This window comes from Osmerus eperlanus, chromosome 9 (genome assembly GCF_963692335.1).
Source record: "Osmerus eperlanus chromosome 9, fOsmEpe2.1, whole genome shotgun sequence".
NCBI lineage: Eukaryota > Metazoa > Chordata > Actinopteri > Osmeriformes > Osmeridae > Osmerus > Osmerus eperlanus.
In genome coordinates this window covers 15,984,218-16,002,264 of record NC_085026.1, presented here as the reverse complement: position 1 = coordinate 16,002,264, position 18,047 = coordinate 15,984,218, and the positions used below count along the sequence as shown (strand labels likewise).

Below are 18,047 nucleotides of genomic sequence, written 5' to 3'. Positions count from 1 at the left end.
TTAGAGGCGATTAAGAAATACAATCCTGTGATTCCAAGGATGAGTAGATCTGACATATGCTTGATTGGGTTAATTCCGGGTATTAGCGAAATAAATATGAAAAGCAGCTGCCCATGTTTAACAACATAAAATCGTGTGTGCCACTGCTTTACACAAACGTGGGTGATTTGGTTTGATAGCATACACCACTCGTCCAGAAAGATGTCGATACAGGTTTTGACTCCAACACCGCGCCAAACGTATAGTTAGGTTTGGAAACCAAGGAGGGCATTGAGAGGATGCAAGAATAATGGAGCCTGATGATGAGGCGTCATCATTGCCTAGTGACTCTCCTAGCAACAGGAAACATCTGCTTCTGTGAGGACCAATGAGGTTTCAGAATGAATGGTGTTGTTGCTTGTTGCACAGAAAGGGATATTTTAAGACCCAGGAATCTGAAGGGATTATTAAAACGGAGATACGGCGACTGGGTGTGAAGCACAAACTTCAGGCAAAGCTTGGAGCGGGGATAATTGGCACAGACAGTAAATGTCGCACAGAAGGAAGGTCACTCATTGGACAAGTAAAGAGCGATTCTCACGGGCAATGTTGAATAGAGCTTTTACCTACTAATTTGGAACGCATTTCATCTGTTGAACATCACTACTTTAAGGTAATTATCCTAATCGATATACATTGCTTGCATTTGTGTGTGAACTGTAAACATGTAACCAAATAACGACATTTTCTATCAGAAAATGCGTGTCACTTCATTACCCAAGTGCGCTAATAAAGCCAACTTATCAGTTATTTTTGAAGACGTGCCACTACCGTTCACTGCAGGAGCAATTGATTATTGGTTACAGGTGTGTGTGAGATGAGAATTCCCTATTCAACGCACAGTAGGCATGTGCTGCCCACGCACGCACTCACTTAACCCAGTTTTCAGCGTTTTCAGATCCCCCAAACCTGCCTGCATTTGGCTGTATTCCAAGATTTCTTATCTTCATCCTTTATGAGCGCTCATTTTTAAATGACAGCTAGTTTGGTTTATGCTGCAGCTACTACAGGAAGCCTATTTGTGGAATACAGTTGTGAATGAACCTAAATGTTTCCTGTATGGCATGACACAACATTTCTATCTATCATATCTGGGTTGTGTCCTTATTCCAATTGGTCGTTTCTCTCCATTGTTCTGTTCAATTTTACTCTCAAAATATTCAAATGTATGCTCACCTACTCTCTCTTTTATGATCCTGTAGGGGCCCTGAGGGCAATGTGTGAGGCTCAGAAAGCAGTAGCCCAAGCAATCAGGACTTCAGACAGAGAGCTCTTTTGTGGCTTTGGACAATCATCATCAGGTAATGGAGCATGGAAGCGTAGTTATGTAATATTTTGTCATTCCACTGACCGCATCTCATGTTGCAATTGTATGACAGAGATTGTAATTGCAATGTTTCTGATTGTGCATTTCAAACAGTCCATTCCTACTAAGAGAGATCAAACCATTCAACAACGTCGAAAGTTGCCTACTTCAAGAGGAAATATGCGGAAGAGGAGGATTTACATGGAGACCTACATGGATATTTTCAAAAAGTATGGACAATGGCTTTGTGATTAAGATGAGTCGATGCTATCGTTCTGTCCCTCAGTAGGTCGTCGTGTCTGAGATGGCTAAGCGAATGTGTCTGACAAGGTTTCCTTCTCTGCACACGTCTTCCCTCCTGTACATTTACATTTTGTCATTTAGTAGACACTCTTATCCAGAGCGACTTACAGTAAGTACAGGGACATTCCCCCGAGGCAAGTAGGGTGAAGTGCCTTGCCCAAGGACACAACGTCATTTTGCATGGCCGGGAATTGAACCGGCAACCTTCTGATTAATAGCCCGATTCCCTAACCGCTCAGCCATCTGACCCCCCACACTGTACGTCCCCTCCCTCCTCCTTTCGCAGCACCTGATACTACAAGAGGATCGCAGCTGCATCCTCAAAATCTCCCTGGAGAAGCTGAGGTATCTGGAGGACCCGGAGGCGTACCTGCGACGCTCGGTGCTCATCAACAACCTCCTGAGGAAGATCCACCATGAGGAGGAGAAAAGAAGCAGGGGGCTGGCACCAGGCCGCCCGCAGGGAGGAGACTTCTCTACCCAGACAGGAAGCGGGTGAAGGTGGTGGTGCAGACTGCTGTTCTCCATCCTTTGGGTTGGAGGAGATGCCACGCTATCACCTGGTGCCATACCCTTCTTCAACCTGCCTCTACAGTCTAGGCACCTGCCCCAGCATCACCCCCAACCACAGCCATCAAGTTCTGATCTATAAACTGGATGACAATGGGTGACTGTTTTTTTTAATTGTTTTTTATTGCTTGAATAGGAAGCTGCTCATCAGTGCAGAGTGTGGTTTACTGGAGGGAGTCAGGTGGCAGAGCAGTTAGGGAAGCGGGCTTGTAATCAGAAGGTTGCCAGTTCGATTCCTGGCCGTGCCAGATGACGTTGTGTCCTTGGGCAAGGCACTTCACCCTACTTGCCTCGGGGGAATGTCCCTGTACTTACTGTAAGTCGCTCTGGATAAGAGCGTCTGCTAAATGACTAAATGTAAATGTACTGTGATTTAACCTTCAATTTCACACATAGATGAACCGCAGCCTGAAGGCTTCCCCTTGTAAGATTTTCCACAGGTTTGGTCAAGACAGTCGAAATCAAGGTCTGTTGTCCTCAAAGGACATTTTATTACAGTTTCACTGCCTTATATGCTGATGTAGGAGATTCCATGCAGAACTTCGTTTTTATTGTCAATGCTCATTAAAAATGAGCCTATTCAGGGATACTCACAGTACAAATAATGCACCTTGCCTTGTTTCGGAAGGTTTGTATCTGCTGGTATGTTTCTTTTATCATCAGATATTTTCTTGTATATTTATAGAATAACATGTGTTTCTCTAAACATCCTAATTCAGAGTGTCATCACAAAACCCTCAATTTTGAAACATACATATGCAGAGGTACTGCTGGTGCAATTTTGCTTTTTTGTGTGTGGTGTTTCGCTCTCTTCATAACCCTTTGCTGCCCTCTGCTGGTCCAGAAGAAGATTTGACGAACAGATATTTTTGAACCTCACGGGGGTTTTACTGATTTATTAACCGGTGTTAACCCTTGTGCTGCCTTCAGGTCACATGACCCAAAGGTTCATAACGAACCACCGTTGTGTTTACCCAATTTTACCCAATACAAAAACAAATAAAAATAATTTTCTTTTAACCATTGCAATGTGGGGGGTCTGAGACAGCCCAACAGTTAAAAGAAAATGCTTCACTTTGTTTTTGTAGGAGGTAAATTTGTCGCAATACGACGGTGGGTCACAATGACTGATGGGTCAGAATGACCCGAAGATAACACAAGGGTTAAGAAAAGGTTGCAAGTGTTGTTGCTCAGACTTTAATTGCATGCATTGCGGTAGCTTTGAACTACCTTATTTACCTTATTTATTTACCTTATTTACAAAGACTCAGTGCTCCTGTAATGATAACATCACTAACCAGTTATCATGCAGGCTTGCATGATTGCCCAAATCTCATTTGGTTAAAAAATATCTTTGTTTAGGTTGGCAGAAGACGTACTATGTCAACACTGACCCAACTGAAGTTTTAATCTAAATGAAATCGTAGGATGAATAATTGCTCATTTTCTATGTGGATTCAAGATCTTGTCTCATTTTTCTGTATTTGAGTGAAATATGTTCAGTGGGAGAATTGTTTCTTTGTTGCAGATTAATGTGTAATAACAAAGATCCTTACTGTAAAATAACCTTTTGATCTAAAAGGAGAATATTTTACAAGAAATTATATTTTGAGAAAAACGGGCATGTCCCACATACATGGATGTCTATTTTGTCAAAACTGGAGAAGATAGCACCGTTTATCTTTGCTGACAATTCATAAATAAAGTATGTCGATCCTGTCATGTTTTGAATCTCAAATCATAAAGCAGGATACTGTTTCATAATGAAACCCGTTGTCGTACTGAGGAACCAACGTTGCGTTCTCTTCATTTCTACTATAATTCACAATAGGAAACGGTTAAGCAATGCAATTCGTATATTTATTACCTATTAGTAAGACATTTGTGTGTTTACACCCTTCAAAAACAATGCACAAGCGCGGCCACGTTTGAATCCTGAATGCGTCAACCAAGCGTGCGCGCCACTGAGCATTTCATAGATCTGTCAGTAACCGGATACTACTAACGTTACTGAAGATAGCGGGGCGACACAAATTGCATCTCGTTAGATAAGTAACGTTGGACCCTAACGTTAGAATTTACACGGAATTTACACGTTATCATCTGAAGGAACGGAACATATCTGGATTCGAAAGGAACATACGCTGTATTATACCACTCTTGTTGAACGTGTGTTATGGGAACTCGCTCAACTGAGCACTTTCTGCCATGATGCACGGGTTTCATGAATGCTTGGCAGGCTAGCTTTTGGTGCTGACTTACACTATTTTCTGACGAAAAAGAAGCTTGATCTTTCATACCACCACCAATGATGGCAAAGACCACATCGTCGCAGGTCGTAGAACTGTTCCATTATTTGCAAGATCCGCACCATGTCGCACGGTTTCAGCAGATCTGCGGGGTGCGCGGGACGTTTTCTAAGAACTCGGCGGAGATCAAAGACACTGAGCGGACTCATTTGCACAACAACTGCGTCTCCATCCATCCCACCAGTGAACGTGACAAATGCGCTCGCAGTGGTGGTGGAGAAGGAGAGAAGACAGAGTGTCTTCGGCAGAGGATCTCGAGCGGACACTCTTTAAAACCGGAGGGAAATGTTCCTCAAAATGGAGCAGCGGTCACTCCGGGGTCTGAAAGGTCGGGGCATAGCACGAGCGAAACTGGAGCCCGGGACAGCGTGGAAAATGTTTCAAATAAAGTTAATTCGTCTGAGGTGGAGATTGGACCTCCGAGGGTCGGTGAAAAGAACCCAGGTCTCTCAGAGAGCACAGTTAAACCCTTGCGTAAGAATTCTCTAACAGGTGATCTGGGACAGGAGTTCATCATCGAGAACAAGTTTTTATACTACCTATTCACCTTCGGAACTGAGTTGGGAAACGAGCTGTTTTATACCACCTTTTTCCCGTTCTTTATATGGAACGTGGATGCATATGTTAGCCGGAGACTTGTAGTTGTATGGGTTTGGGTAATGTACCTTGGTCAGTCAACCAAGGATGTGATTCGGTGGGCCAGACCTGCTTCGCCGCCCGTGGTCAAGGTGGAGATGTTCTATAACTCTGAGTATAGTATGCCCTCTACGCACGCCATGTCGGGAACTGCCATTCCCTTCTCGCTGTTCCTGCTGACCTACGAGCGTTGGGAGGTAAAGTTCTCTATCTTATCAGCACAACAAACTAGGGGGTTTACTCAGGTTTTTTCAGAATGATGACGTAGGTTTAAAACGACTTCCCCCTTTGTTTTTTTTCCCTCAGAAAATGACACTTTTTAAATTGACACTGACTTGTTTCAAAACTGAACAAGGTTTCTGTTTGATACCTTGTCACATGCAGATATAAACACATGCTTTATCAGAGGCAAGCATCCAGCCTCCACCACTCTTATCTGAACTCCCCAGTCATGCCTTATCTTGGTAACAGAATACTTTTATTTTGACAAAAAGCTGCTACTCGAATCACGCCATGAGTGCAGGGGAAGAATAGTCATCCTCAGCAGTGCTGGCTTGTACTACCGGTGTGGAAGATAAGAGAATAGCATGACTGCTGCAGGGTTGCTGATAAGCTACTGGGAGTTAAATCTTCTCTTCTGTGGACCAGAGACAGTTAAATCAGAGTCTGTGTCTGCTTCAGGGTGGACAGTTTGACAGTTTGTCAACTGGATGTCGGCCACCGATCCCACCACATTTCTACCAGTTTTCTATGTGTGGCCGGGACCCGTTTTTAAACATTCAAATTAATTTAAACAGTCTTGGACTTCAAATAGTGAAAACTACTGTGATGTTTGTTTAAAGGAAACTCTTTAACCTCATCTAATATCAAATGGTGCTCACCACTCGACCACTCTAGTCCAACTCCCTCTCCTTCCTACACAGCTGTGCTTGACAGATGTGAGAGGTGTGTGCAGCTGCAGGGTGTGTCCCTTAAAAACCCCTCCTGCTTGCCGTAGCCATGCTGAATAACCACTGCTGACTTGCCTGAACAGAGCAAGAATTTGGGATGTTTCACAGATGCCTCCCACTACACACACACCCACACACACACTCTGGGTCTGTGTAGGACGGTAATAAGAGCCAGATGTTACTGTCTGAGGGCTCTGGAAGGAGAGCATTCCCAAAGGAGAGGCAAAGACAGCTCTCAGATACGTAGCATGGCTCTCTGCCTCTGGGGTTTGTGTACAGGCAGGATCGATCACAGTCCAGCCACACAAACGTCACCAAGTTGAATTTGCAACACTTGATCGGCAGAAGTGAAAACAATGTTAAAAGTTCTGCTCAGTGAAGGTGAATGTGAGAGTCAGAAAGTCAGAACTAGATGGTCTACAACGGTGGTCTTCAGCCCTGGTCCTAGGGACCCGGTGTCATGCGTGTTCTAGATGTTTCCCTGCTGCAGCACACCTGCTTCAAATGAATGGGTCATTATCCAGGCTTGAAGACCATGGGTTTAAGTGCCAGCTATCCAGAAGATCACAGAGGAGGAGACTGCATATCTGGCATGCAGCGCTGGGCGGTCCACCACAGAGTACACAGCTTCCTAGAGGCTAGAGGCACGAGTCGACCTCACACAGCCTCCTAGAGGCTCGCACGAGTCGACCTCACACAGCCTCCTAGAGGCTAGAGGCACGAGTCGACCTCACACAACCTCCTAGAGGCTAGAGGCACGAGTCGACCTCACACAACCTCCTAGAGGCTAGAGGCACGAGTCGACCTCACACAACCTCCTAGAGGCTAGAGGCACGAGTCGACCTCACACAACCTCCTAGAGGCTAGAGGCACGAGTCGACCTCACACAACCTCCTAGAGGCTAGAGGCACGAGTCGACCTCACACAGCCTCCTAGAGGCTAGAGGCACGAGTCGACCTCACACAGCCTCCTAGAGGCTAGAGGCACGAGTCAACCTCACACAGCCTCCTAGAGGCTAGAGGCACGAGTCGGCCACAGTCACGTCAGCCGAACAGCTGGGGCAATGGACGTCCAGCCAGACGAGCATGCCAGCACGGCTGACCCTTCAGGGTCGCTCCATCGCTGCAGATAAGCTGTGTTTACCCCCACTGCTCATGTGGACTGGGTTGCCATTTAAAATATACCCAGTGGTTACTCCTTTAAAGGCAACGCAGGGCCTTCCTTACACTGCTCTCACCAACACTGACAACCATGTTGACCGTGAGACCTTCGGAAACTTTCCGGGAATATTCTCTGGTCCTCTGTCTGAAGATGAGTGACTACGTTGTCGATCACCCTCCGTGAGTCACGACGTACAAACCTCAATGTCTTTACAAATGCTTTCATGAGTCGGCGAACCTTGTCCTTAGGCAGCTGATTAGAAGTCAGGATTAACATGCCGTGGAGTACTCGGCTCCCGATAGGCTTTGATCGTTTGGTGCTGCATGTTTGAAGCATGACCGAGTATTATCCACTCTTCATAGTAACGCTGCTGGTGCAGTTTCTGAGTGGACAGGAAGCTAAATATGCTCCACTGATATTGGAGCATATTTAGGAGTCAGATGGCTGAGCGGTTAGGGAATCGGGATGTTACTCAGAAGGTTGCCGGTTCGACGTGCCAAATGACGTTGTCTCTTTGGCCAAGGCACTTCACCCTACTTGCCTTGGGGGGGAATGTCCCTGTACTTACTGTTAGTCGCTCTGGATAAGAGCGTCTGCTAAATGACTTAAAGGTAAAATGTAAGTGGTATTGGTCTGTCACCGCTGTAGACCTGTGTTTGAGCTCCAAGCCTGGGTAAAGAAACCCATCAAGCCACCATCATTTCCCCTCCAGTTCTGGGCGTCATTAGAGGAGCGGCGGAGCAGGGTACTGGGGGAAGGTTTAATTCGATTCTCTGCTGTGGGAGGAAATTCGAGCTATCTCAAAACACTAGAGCCACAATGAAGAGAGGGAACAAAAGCACCCCCCCCAGTGTGCAAACCTCAGCAGTCTCTCTTTATCTCTCTCTTCCTCCTTCTCAATCCCCCATTGGTTCCCCTCTAGCTCTCTAATCGAATAAGGAAATTACTAAAGGCCAAGTGTCATGCTACATCAAAAATGTATTATAACCGTGTGTGTGTGAATGTGCTCCGTGTAGTTGAAACAGCCCAAAGTCTTACGTTTAAATATTCATAGAATACAAAATGTAGTCACCAGTATATTGTCTTGGAGACTGAAGGCTGTTGCTAGTGCTTTATCCTAGACTGACATGAATCCTTTTTCTCATTCCTGCCTGCTCTCCTGTGTCTCCCCAGTACCCCTTCACGGTGGGCCTCTCGCTGGCCCTGTGCTGGTGCATCCTGGTCTGCCTCAGCCGGATCTACATGGGCATGCACTCCATCCTGGTAAGTCTGTGCCACGTCACCAGCGCCTACCTGTCATTGTGACCGTGCTGTGCGCAGTCCTGTTAGATGACATGAGTCAGCCAGTGAAGTCAAGGCCGGGCAATGATCCCCTGTCCGGACAGCCCTGGGAGTTTGAAACCTGACCTCGCTGTAACAGTATCTAAACGGTAATGTCACCTTGTTCTCAGTTCACAGCCAGATACCAGGTGTCGTGTCCTTGTTCTGGGGCTTGCGGCTAGCTTTCTAGCACAGCTAAGGGCTGTGCTGAGTTGAGTCTGAAATCCTTTGGTTGTGACAGACTTGTGTTCCTGCTGCGGGCTTGTGGCTTATCTGGCCCTCCTCTGATAGGAAAGCTAGGGGGAACTTGTGAAGTTGTTGGGTCGTTCGATTGTTCCAGTGTCACCTTTGTCCTTCCTCTGTCTTGTGTCACAAAAGGACCTCGTCCCCCTCGTCTCTCATCGTCCTGCCGTTCGTCCAGAAACGGTCGGCGTTGTGGTCGGACCTGTTTTAGTGCTCACAGAACAGATGTGGTCTTGGACTGTAAACGCAGACATGCTCTTCCTATTCCTGTGATTGTCTCAGTGTTGCCGCCCTCTCTCCTACCAAACCTGAATTAGCTTGTCCCAGACTCATAAATCCGTGGCGAACCCCATAATGTACCTGATTAGGCTGACATGTTTAGGCTGGTGCTGGGCTTGGGATAGATAACCATAGACTATAATAGTCTTTGTATTCTGACATAGGTTTTCCAGACACTGTTCTGTGGCTGTCCTATGCTACGCTTAGTATTACAGACATTGTTAAAAAATGAGGTAAAACAAGCATATTTCTTTTGAGAGAAGAGTTATGTGATTTTGGCTTCAAACCCCCTTTGTAGAAAGGAAAATATGTCACTTCTCTTGCCATTCTTTCTGACCTTTTCATTCTGGAAAATGTTTCCTTGTTTATGTAAGACATAGGGCCAGGGATGAGGGCCAGGGAAGAGGCCCAGGAAGGGGGAGACATGCTGTCCTATAACTGAGTCTCCTCCTGGCTTGCCTTGTAGGTGACTACAAGACCAAGAGATACAGTACATGATTGGATCTGGGCCTGTGCATGTCTGTAACACTTAGCTCCGAGGGCTAATGTTGATGGTTGGCATGATGTCATAAGTCTAGTTGCAGTGTTGAGTTTGACTGGCGGTCGCCAGGGTGACTGTTACTGTGGTAATGCATGTATCATGTCTCAGGGAGGGCTGGACTGCTGAAGTGACACCCAGAGTAGTGACTCGGTTACCCTTTATTACCCAAGCCCAGGCAGGAGTCACCTCGTCTCAATCCCTCTCCCACCTCCCTCTCTCTCTCTCTCTCTCTCTCTCTCTCTCCTCTCTCCTCTCTCCTCTCTCTCCTCTCCTCTCCCTGTCTCTCTCTCCCCTCCCCTCCCCTCTCCCTGTCTCTCTCTCCCTCCCCCTCTCTCCCTCTCCCTCCCCTCTCCAGGCTACGCCACGAGAGCTCACATTCTGTCTGTAGAAGGACCTAATGGCAGTTCTAATGCTATTAATGGGGTCTAATGCCCTGTCTGGTTGGAAGTCGTATCAGATCAAGTTTGTGAGTGGTGTTCCAGAACATGCATTTGTGGTTTGTATTGCCTGGCCTGGCTCTCTGTCAAATGTTAACTACATCACGCCCAGTGAAAACACTTCCTCCCTTCTTTGTTAAAAACCGAGCTTTATATCCTACTGGAGCTATTGTCTAGATCATGTTCCAGTTTTTTCAGCCTGTAGCAAGCTAACATGACTTCATTCCCTAGGCCTGTGTCTCATTAGACCAGGGATATACAGTTATCTGAACTAATGAGGCCTGATTGCTGATCCTATTAAGTCATTAGAGATCTCCAAGGTAGACCCAGAACAGATGGTAACAGGCCTGCAGGACAGCAAGTTGACAGGGTTTCTTTTCAGACTTTTCAGCATTTCAAGCCGAGTAGTTCACGGTAATATCCGTACCGTAACCAACGTTACGACCAGTCTGGAGCTGTCCTTCCTTTAATCAGTAAAAGTGTAGTACTAAAACATCGTAAGGGTATTGATAAGGAGACATATTTATGTCTCCCTCATAATGTCACCCAGGACTTTTAGTTCACTACAGAGAAAGACTGAACCTTGGTCAAGCAAGAACAGAAATATTGTTCAGTGGAAACTGCCGGAGGTGTAGAGGTGCTGGGTAGGCAGGGCCATTGTTAATGTCAAGGATATTATGGTTTTGTCTTCTAGTAGTCATAAGCCTAACCCTAACCCAAACATTTAATGATCCTCAATTTTACCTGGTGGAAAATGAATTTAAAATGTCTTGTTCAGTAGCTCTAACAGCTCTCCACTGTTCAGGCAAAGCATAGAACTCTGTATGGTTGCTACAAGACTCCCAAAGTGTTTGTCCCTGATAACACACATGGAAGGGTCAATGGACATGGAAGTCAATTAAAGTTATGCGTAGCCCTATCTTAACTGTGGCCTGGTCTCTGGACTGTGGGGGTACTCTACAGGGCTCGGAGATAGCTGCATGTGACCTCACGTTGGCATGAGTGTGATCTCTGACATGTGATCTCTGAGCCCAGCCGCCTACCGACACGTGAGCACCTCTCAGTGTCCTGCCCCGTGACACGGCAGGTTAATGACTGACTGGCAGCATGGACGGTCCTGGGAGCGTGGGAGTAGGGGGGGGGGTGAATGGTTCACTGTGCTTTTGTACTGCTAGGTGTCTAATGCTCACTTGCACATGGACACTGATTAGTCATCCCTCAGCGCCCTTCCTCATGCCATCCTCCTTCCTGTGAGCACACTGGAAAACCCAGAAGAGGGAAGGCTATTGGATTGTGTGGTTGAACTGTGGAGGAAATGGGATTTCTTGGAACTTTTCCACACACTGTGCAGAGAAGTTGTTCTGTGGCTTCCAATGAATCTTTTACGGAGAGGTGAAGTGATGTGGAACACAAACACACACACACACACACACACACACATAAACAGGATTCGGTCACGTGTGCTTGTGTTCTCACCGTCAACGCTGTCATCTAGGGAGTCAGATGGCTGAGCGGTCAGGGAATCGGGCTAGTAATCTGAAGGTTGCCAGATCGATTCCCGGCCGTGCAAAAATGACGTTGTGTCCTTGGGCAAGGCACTTCACCCTACTTGCCTCAGGGGGAATGTCCCTGTACTTACTGTAAGTCACTCTGGATAAGAGCGTCTGCTAAATGACTAAATGTAAATCTAGTTTTTGTATTAATGTAGCCACTAATGCATGTTTGTTGTTTTCCATCCAGGACATAATCGCTGGTGTGACGTTCAGCGTTCTGATCCTGGTGGTGTTCCAGCCAGCCCTGGACATGATTGACAACTTCTATCAGACGAACCACTACGCCCCCTTCTTGATCATCACCCTCCACATAGGCATGGGCCTCTTCTCCTTCACCCTGGACACCTGGAGCACCTCCCGGGGCGACACCGCCCAGATCCTGGGCTGTGGCGCTGGCATGGCCCTGGGCTCCCACCTCAACTACCGCCTGGGCCTAATGCCTGACATCCCCCTGTCCCAGCTGCCCCTGTCCCCTCCAGAGCTCAGTGTCTCCCTGGTGGCCGTGGTCCTGCTGAGGTTGAGCCTGGGAGTGCTGTTGCTGCTGGCCACCCGCGCCCTCATGAAGGCCCTCACCATCCCGCTGGCCTGCCGCCTGTTCGGCATCCCTAGCGGGGACACCAGGAAGGCCCGGCAGCACATGGAGGTGGAGCTGCCCTACAGGTACATTGTGTACGGGACGATGGGCTTCAACACGCTCTTCCTGGTTCCTCTGCTCTTCACCTACCTGAAGCTCGCCTGATGGTGAGGGGCTCTGTCTTCAGCTCCTGCCCCTCATCCTGCTCATCCTGCCCCTCATCCTGCTCATCCTGACCTCATCCCGCTCATCCAGCCCCTCATCCTGCTCATCCCGACCCTCATCTTGCTCATCCAGCCCCTCATCCTGACCCTCATCCCACATCCTGCTCATCCTGACCCTCATCCTGCTCATCCTGACCCTCATCCTGCTCATCCTGACCCTCATCCTGCTCATCCTGACCCTCATCCTGACCCTCATTCTGCTCATCCTGACCCTCATCCTGCTCAACCTACCCCTCATTCTCGGCCCTAATCCTCAGCCCTCATCCTAACCCTCATCCTGTGCCTCACCCTACACAGCACCCTCAGGACCGCACCACTTATTCCTATTCAGACAAACCGAGCGCTGCCACTTGGTCCTCCTCCTGCCCGCTGGTCACGGCTGACACCTTGAAGCAGGGGCGTCAAAAGGACTGAGCCAGCTGGATACCACTGATCTAGTTCCTGTAATTAACCTGTGTCTTACTATTCAGAAAAAAAACTGGATAATTCAGGCCTGTTTTCAACCTTTGATTTGATGATCTTAATTATATCATACTTATTTTCCGCCCCCCTAAGTAAATGGGCATTCATTGTCTTTTTTTTTTTTTAAGGGCTAATTTTATGTATTTTTATTTCTGCGTCTTAATGTAGGGTTTTTAATTTATTTGATTGCATTTGTTGGTTTCACTTCAGACTGATGGGAGAAAAGCCATTACTGGGCACATATGACGCTCAGGCATCACCTTTTCACTGTGGGATGTGTACTATATGAAGATTATAGGGTTTCAGGGTAATACGAAGATATGCATGTTCTGTCAAGTCGTTGAAGGGGATCCCCCTTACTCCTATAAATGATCTGTTGTGGTGTCAGAGGAGGAAGGGTATGTTCCAGGAGACGAGGTAAGACTGTCAGAAGACTGTCTGTCTCCTGTGTCCCCCCTCTAGAAACTCAGAGTAACAAACACAATGTCCCTTACTTCAGCGTATCGCACCGTTCCTCCTCCTTCCTTTCTATCTTGTTCATCCTCCTTGTTTCTCTGTAGTAGTTGGACTACAGTGATGAGTATTCTATTATAAGGGGGCTTATACAACACTACGGCTTTCGCTGCTCTAATGTGGCACATTAATTTACTACGTCAAAGTAAAGACGTATAAGCATATTATTGCTTCAATCCTCTCACCTGTTGAGGCAACCCTACTTTGTAATCTTAAGAATGCCTCTGGCTTTCCACTAGCAGGCAGGTAACTGGTTATTGGGACCCCTGTGTTGTATATAGTAATGGTAGTACTGTGCAGTACTGTGTTTGTCTAGACAGGACTGTATTTGGCTCTATGTTGGGCTGGACATGTGTGTTTGTCATTTCAGCAACATGCAGAAACATGTCCCTATGATTTTGGACCAAGAAAGTCCATAGACCCGCAGTCCCGAGACAACTTTAAAACGGCCTTAACTTTCCTCATTGTACACCCTTCAACTCCCATGATCAATTTGTAAGTAGAGTGAGATGGTACTGTCCCTATAAAAAAAATACACTGACCTTTATACTCCATCCATTGTGGTTCTGCTGACTGGCAGAGGTCAGAGGTCAGACACAGCTGTGTCTGGGGTGTGTTTAGTTCACATCCTGTGGCCTTGTCTTGTGTGTGTGTGTACGCGCTTGTTTCATTCATTTTTAGGAAGGTTACGGTTTGGGAATTGAACAGTACAGTGTTGAGTTCATTGACGGGACCAAAATTGTGAACACGATTCAGATATTTTGAAGTAGACAACTGGTGGTGTAGCTGGTCTGTTTATTAAGCACTATCCTTCGTATTTATTATTAGCAGGGAAGTCTCACTGCAGATGGGGGAAACACGAGGAAATGAGATTGATAAGGCCGATAAAACCAAACATCCTGGTGTTGATGGCTTCTTTTGTTTTTCTTGTCAGGTCCCCAGTGCGTTGAGTGAATTTTCACCACACACTCATGGATTGCCCAACTCAAAATATTGTAGACTTTGTACAGACATAATTGTTGGATATGTTTAAAAAGATTTTTGTCTGGTTATGTGCTCTTTGTATTTGGTCAATTTAACAATTACGTTTTGCTGTTCTTCCAGGTGTTCTAATGCTATCTTAAATCTCAGAGAATATGAATTTCTACGTGGATGATCACTGTTGTTTTTTAAACTTTTTGACCAAATAAAAAGGGTTTTTACTGTATAGCTGTTCTGTATCTTATTGAACTGTGTTCCGAACACCCTAGTGCCTTTACTGTAGTTCAGGAAGGATTGAGAAGGTTCCATGTCTTTCAGGGTTCATGCTTGTTAAAGTGTTTCTGGGTCCAATCTATTTCTTTTTGATAACTGTGTAACAGTCTGTCATAACTACAAAAGTTTTTTTTTTATTCAAACAGCCACCTTGTGACTTGAGTTACTATCCGAATAGCCTGTTTAATTCTCATGGTTTGTTTAAATGCATATCAATATTTGCATGACAGGATTTTATGTTTGGATAGATGATTTGTGTCTTCAATAAGGCTCAATGTGCTTTTTAATCAATGTATTCTTTACAATGTCTATGTGCAACTAGGATATGTTCCTGTATGTCAAGTTAACAATACATTTGTTGTAGATCTATGTTAGATAAGATGTGAAAATAAGACAAATCATCAAGCACTTTTCACACCTTGTTTTTCTGTAGATTAAGTAGAGTTTTATAAAAGATGCTTTGACATTCTATAATATTGAGTGAAATGTATTTAAAAAAAGATCAAAGAAGCCTGTTTTCTCTTTAAATTATAAAAATAAAAATAAAGATATCGTTTTGGTCACTACGGGAGTGTTTTTTGTTTATATTGGTGGTATTGTTCCCAGCAAAAAAATTATGATTGTGTCCTCTGTTTCTACAATCTTTGCTTGTATTGATGTGACATGTGTTTTTCCCCAGACATGCACTGAACTGTGTTTGCCAGAATAGGTATAGTACACAGGTCCAGCAAAATATACATTGCACCCTGTATCTAGATCTGGGGACTTTTACTTTGCGAGTGGCAGCATATAGGTTTAGGCTTTGATCAACCTTGATAATTGTTTTGGGAACTTCTGACCCTGGCCTGGCCTAAACTTGCAGTGTACTTGGCCAGTGGCCACTTGCAACAAACTTTCTGCACAGAAGTTAACAATACAGCAACAGGATGCAACACACACACACTTTAACCTGATTGTGTTTTACCGGGCATCGGGGGGAGCTGAAATGACAGCACCTTCTGTTTGTCTGACAATAACAGCAGTGTCACTTTATCCACTTGTTCCTCTCTCGCCCATCTGGTCTTCACATACCAAAGCTTTGTGCTTTTCTCTCACTCTCTATGTCCAGCCCTTTCATTTTCCGTGTGTGAGAGTTCACTGCTGTTAAGGAACATCGTTGAGATAAAAGCTCTCTTTTCTACTGAAATCTCCCAACACTCACGAAGTAACTGCGTGTCAACCTGGTAGGATCTACTGCCACCTGGTGGTCAAATTCATAAAACAGGATTTTCTATGATCTCCATTCATATAATTTCGGACACATCTGTCTTAGAAAGACTTTGCAATATTTCACGATTCATGACTTGAATTAAAACATTGGTGAGAATTATGCCGCTCAAATCACCTTTTATCGTTCCGTTACTCGAAACTTCCGTTAATTCTAATGCGGAACTTAGTTTGAAGATAAAGGTTCCTGTCGGATTATAAAAACTAAAACACCAAGACAGAACGTGCTTTTCAAAATTCGAAAAATTATATTCTTGTTAGTGATTGGATAATTCTTGCATGTCTTGTGAAAATCTTTCACAATTTTAGTTTCATACATTTGATTCGATCAACTGAAAAGCGTAAGTTACATGGTTTTTGTAACGGGTTGATTATGGGTCTAAGAAGTTTCACTTATGCCTGTGGTGCTTGATTGGGAACGGGAATACCTTTCTACATTTATGATGTTACGCTAATAAATATTTTTCACGTCCTGTCTCTCTTGCAAGGGTTAATTGCAGTATATTGCCATGGAGAGTGTGGAGGAGAAGTTTAAAGCTCTGTCCATTGCTCGGCGTATCCAGCCGAGTGAGCCCACCTATCTGTTGGACATGTCTGTCCAGAGTGTCTCTGGTCCAGGACCAGGACTCCTGGCTGTGTGCTGCTCCAACCGCTCCATTCATCTGCACTGCAAGGACAACCTTACCCTCCTTGGAGAGTACCAGGGCCATGGAGGTCCACTCTGTGGAGTCAGCTTCGCCCATCGGTCTCCTGACCTGCTGTTCTCAGGCTCGGCCGATGGCACAGTCAGGACGTGGGACGTTCGCAGACCTGGGTCCGAGGCTGTTCAGGTGTTCAGGAGTGATCCCTATCACCACTTCTGCAGTTTTGACGTGAGCTGCAGTGACGAGGTCCTGTGTGCTGGCACTGAACAGGTGGATGGAGACGACAGTTTTTTGGTTTTCTGGGATGGACGCATGACCAAGGAGAAGAGTTGTGGGGTTCTCGGTGTGTACTCTGAATCGCATAGTGACGACATCACACAGGTGCGCTTTCACCCCTCAAATAAAGACCGGCTGGCATCAGGCTCCACTGATGGCCTTGTCAACGTTTTCGACCTGAGCCAGGGTACAGAGGAAGAGGCCCTGATGGCCACTTGCAACAGTGGCTCTTCTGCCAGCTCAGTCTGCTGGGCGGGGAAGGACTTGAACCAGCTGCTGTGTCTCAGCCATGATGAGGGCATGCACCTGTGGGACCTCGGTCAAATAGACACCAATGAACCCCTCACAGTCTTCGGCACTCCCGATGCTCGGAGCTTGACCCCACTCAGTGATGGGAGACCCCTAGACTACCTGGTAAGCGGGATGTGGCTAGAGGAAGAGCAGTGTCTGCTGGTTCTGGGGGGAGAGAACCGTGGAGATCTCCATGTCCTTGAGTGCAGCGGTAAGGGCCTGCGTCTGGTGAAGTCGCTCCGTGGCGGCCATTCTGCCATGGTACGTTGCTTCGTGTGGGACCCAGAAGGAGGGGCCCTGTTCACAGGTGGAGAGGATGCCCAGCTGCTTCTGTGGAAACCTGGGGCCCAGGAGCTTACGTCAGGGAAGAGGGACACCTTAAAGAGTGGCTCAGCAATCAAATTAAAATCTAGACCACATAAAAAGCACGGGTACCAAAAAAGAGAAGAAGCGTGACAAGCTAGAGGTGTGATTTTAAATGTTAAGTGAGGAATGGGAGTGTTCAACAGATTTTACAGTTTTGTACAGAAATAAATGCTTATCTCTAGATGGGAGATGTATTCATCATCTTCATGATCACTGAAAACTACATTTAGTAGTCTGTACTTCTACTATTTACTTACTAAGTAGTACTTGGATCAACCTGCATGAAGCTATGGTTTTACAGGACAAGGTTTTACATGAATGTGTATGCTTGCTAGTTTATTAGCTCCCTCAGTTCTGAGACAAGTAGAGTTCACCACTCCTTCATTAACCCAAAGTAGAACATAGTATTTAAAACATTTAAAAACATAGTTTATAAACTGAATAATGATTGCACATAGATATGAAAAAAGTTTGCATTTGAAGTGTGTCAGTTAGGAACCTTTAATAAGTTTGATCTGTTCATAAATACT

The 18,047-nt window shown here is 45.8% G+C and overlaps 2 protein-coding genes and 1 long non-coding RNA gene across 5 annotated transcripts; all 3 read left to right on the top strand.

Annotated features, from left to right (window-relative positions):
- Nucleotides 1-397: 397 nt before the first annotated feature.
- LOC134026693 (uncharacterized) lies at nucleotides 398-3,069 on the top strand. The gene is made up of 4 exons (XR_009931375.1): nucleotides 398-652; nucleotides 1,242-1,340; nucleotides 1,460-1,575; nucleotides 1,935-3,069. It is a non-coding gene; the product is annotated as an uncharacterized LOC134026693 (long non-coding RNA).
- A 1,111-nt stretch (nucleotides 3,070-4,180) lies between these two features.
- On the top strand, nucleotides 4,181-13,955 carry sgpp1b (sphingosine-1-phosphate phosphatase 1b). Of its 3 annotated transcripts, none has more exons than XM_062469390.1 (4): nucleotides 4,181-5,360; nucleotides 8,448-8,537; nucleotides 11,835-12,458; nucleotides 12,603-13,955. In XM_062469390.1, exons 1-3 carry the CDS (start codon nucleotides 4,527-4,529, stop codon nucleotides 12,384-12,386), a joined length of 1,476 nt encoding a protein of 491 aa, XP_062325374.1. In that variant the 5' UTR covers nucleotides 4,181-4,526; the 3' UTR covers nucleotides 12,387-12,458; nucleotides 12,603-13,955. The 3 variants fall into 3 exon arrangements, with proteins under 3 accessions (XP_062325374.1, XP_062325373.1, XP_062325371.1); XM_062469389.1 differs by having other exon boundaries at nucleotides 12,582-13,955; XM_062469387.1 differs by having other exon boundaries at nucleotides 12,561-13,955.
- Nucleotides 13,956-16,006: 2,051 nt separating this feature from the next.
- On the top strand, nucleotides 16,007-17,970 carry wdr89 (WD repeat domain 89). Its single transcript, XM_062468851.1, has one exon. The coding sequence runs from the start codon at nucleotides 16,450-16,452 to the stop codon at nucleotides 17,605-17,607; it is 1,158 nt and encodes a 385-aa protein (XP_062324835.1). The 5' UTR covers nucleotides 16,007-16,449; the 3' UTR covers nucleotides 17,608-17,970.
- The last annotated feature ends 77 nt before the right edge of the window (nucleotides 17,971-18,047 follow it).

What these genes read in the sequence shown, in the direction of transcription:
- wdr89 (XM_062468851.1), top strand. Translation starts at nt 16,450, where the DNA reads ATGGAGAGTGTGGAGGAGAAGTTTAAAGCTCTGTCCATTGCTCGGCGT.
- sgpp1b (XM_062469390.1), top strand. Translation starts at nt 4,527, where the DNA reads ATGATGGCAAAGACCACATCGTCGCAGGTCGTAGAACTGTTCCATTAT. An exon ending in TGACCTACGAGCGTTGGGAG is followed by an intron (nt 5,361 to 8,447) that starts GTAAAGTTCTCT and finishes GTGTCTCCCCAG; the next exon opens with TACCCCTTCACGGTGGGCCT. An exon ending in TGGGCATGCACTCCATCCTG is followed by an intron (nt 8,538 to 11,834) that starts GTAAGTCTGTGC and finishes TTTTCCATCCAG; the next exon opens with GACATAATCGCTGGTGTGAC.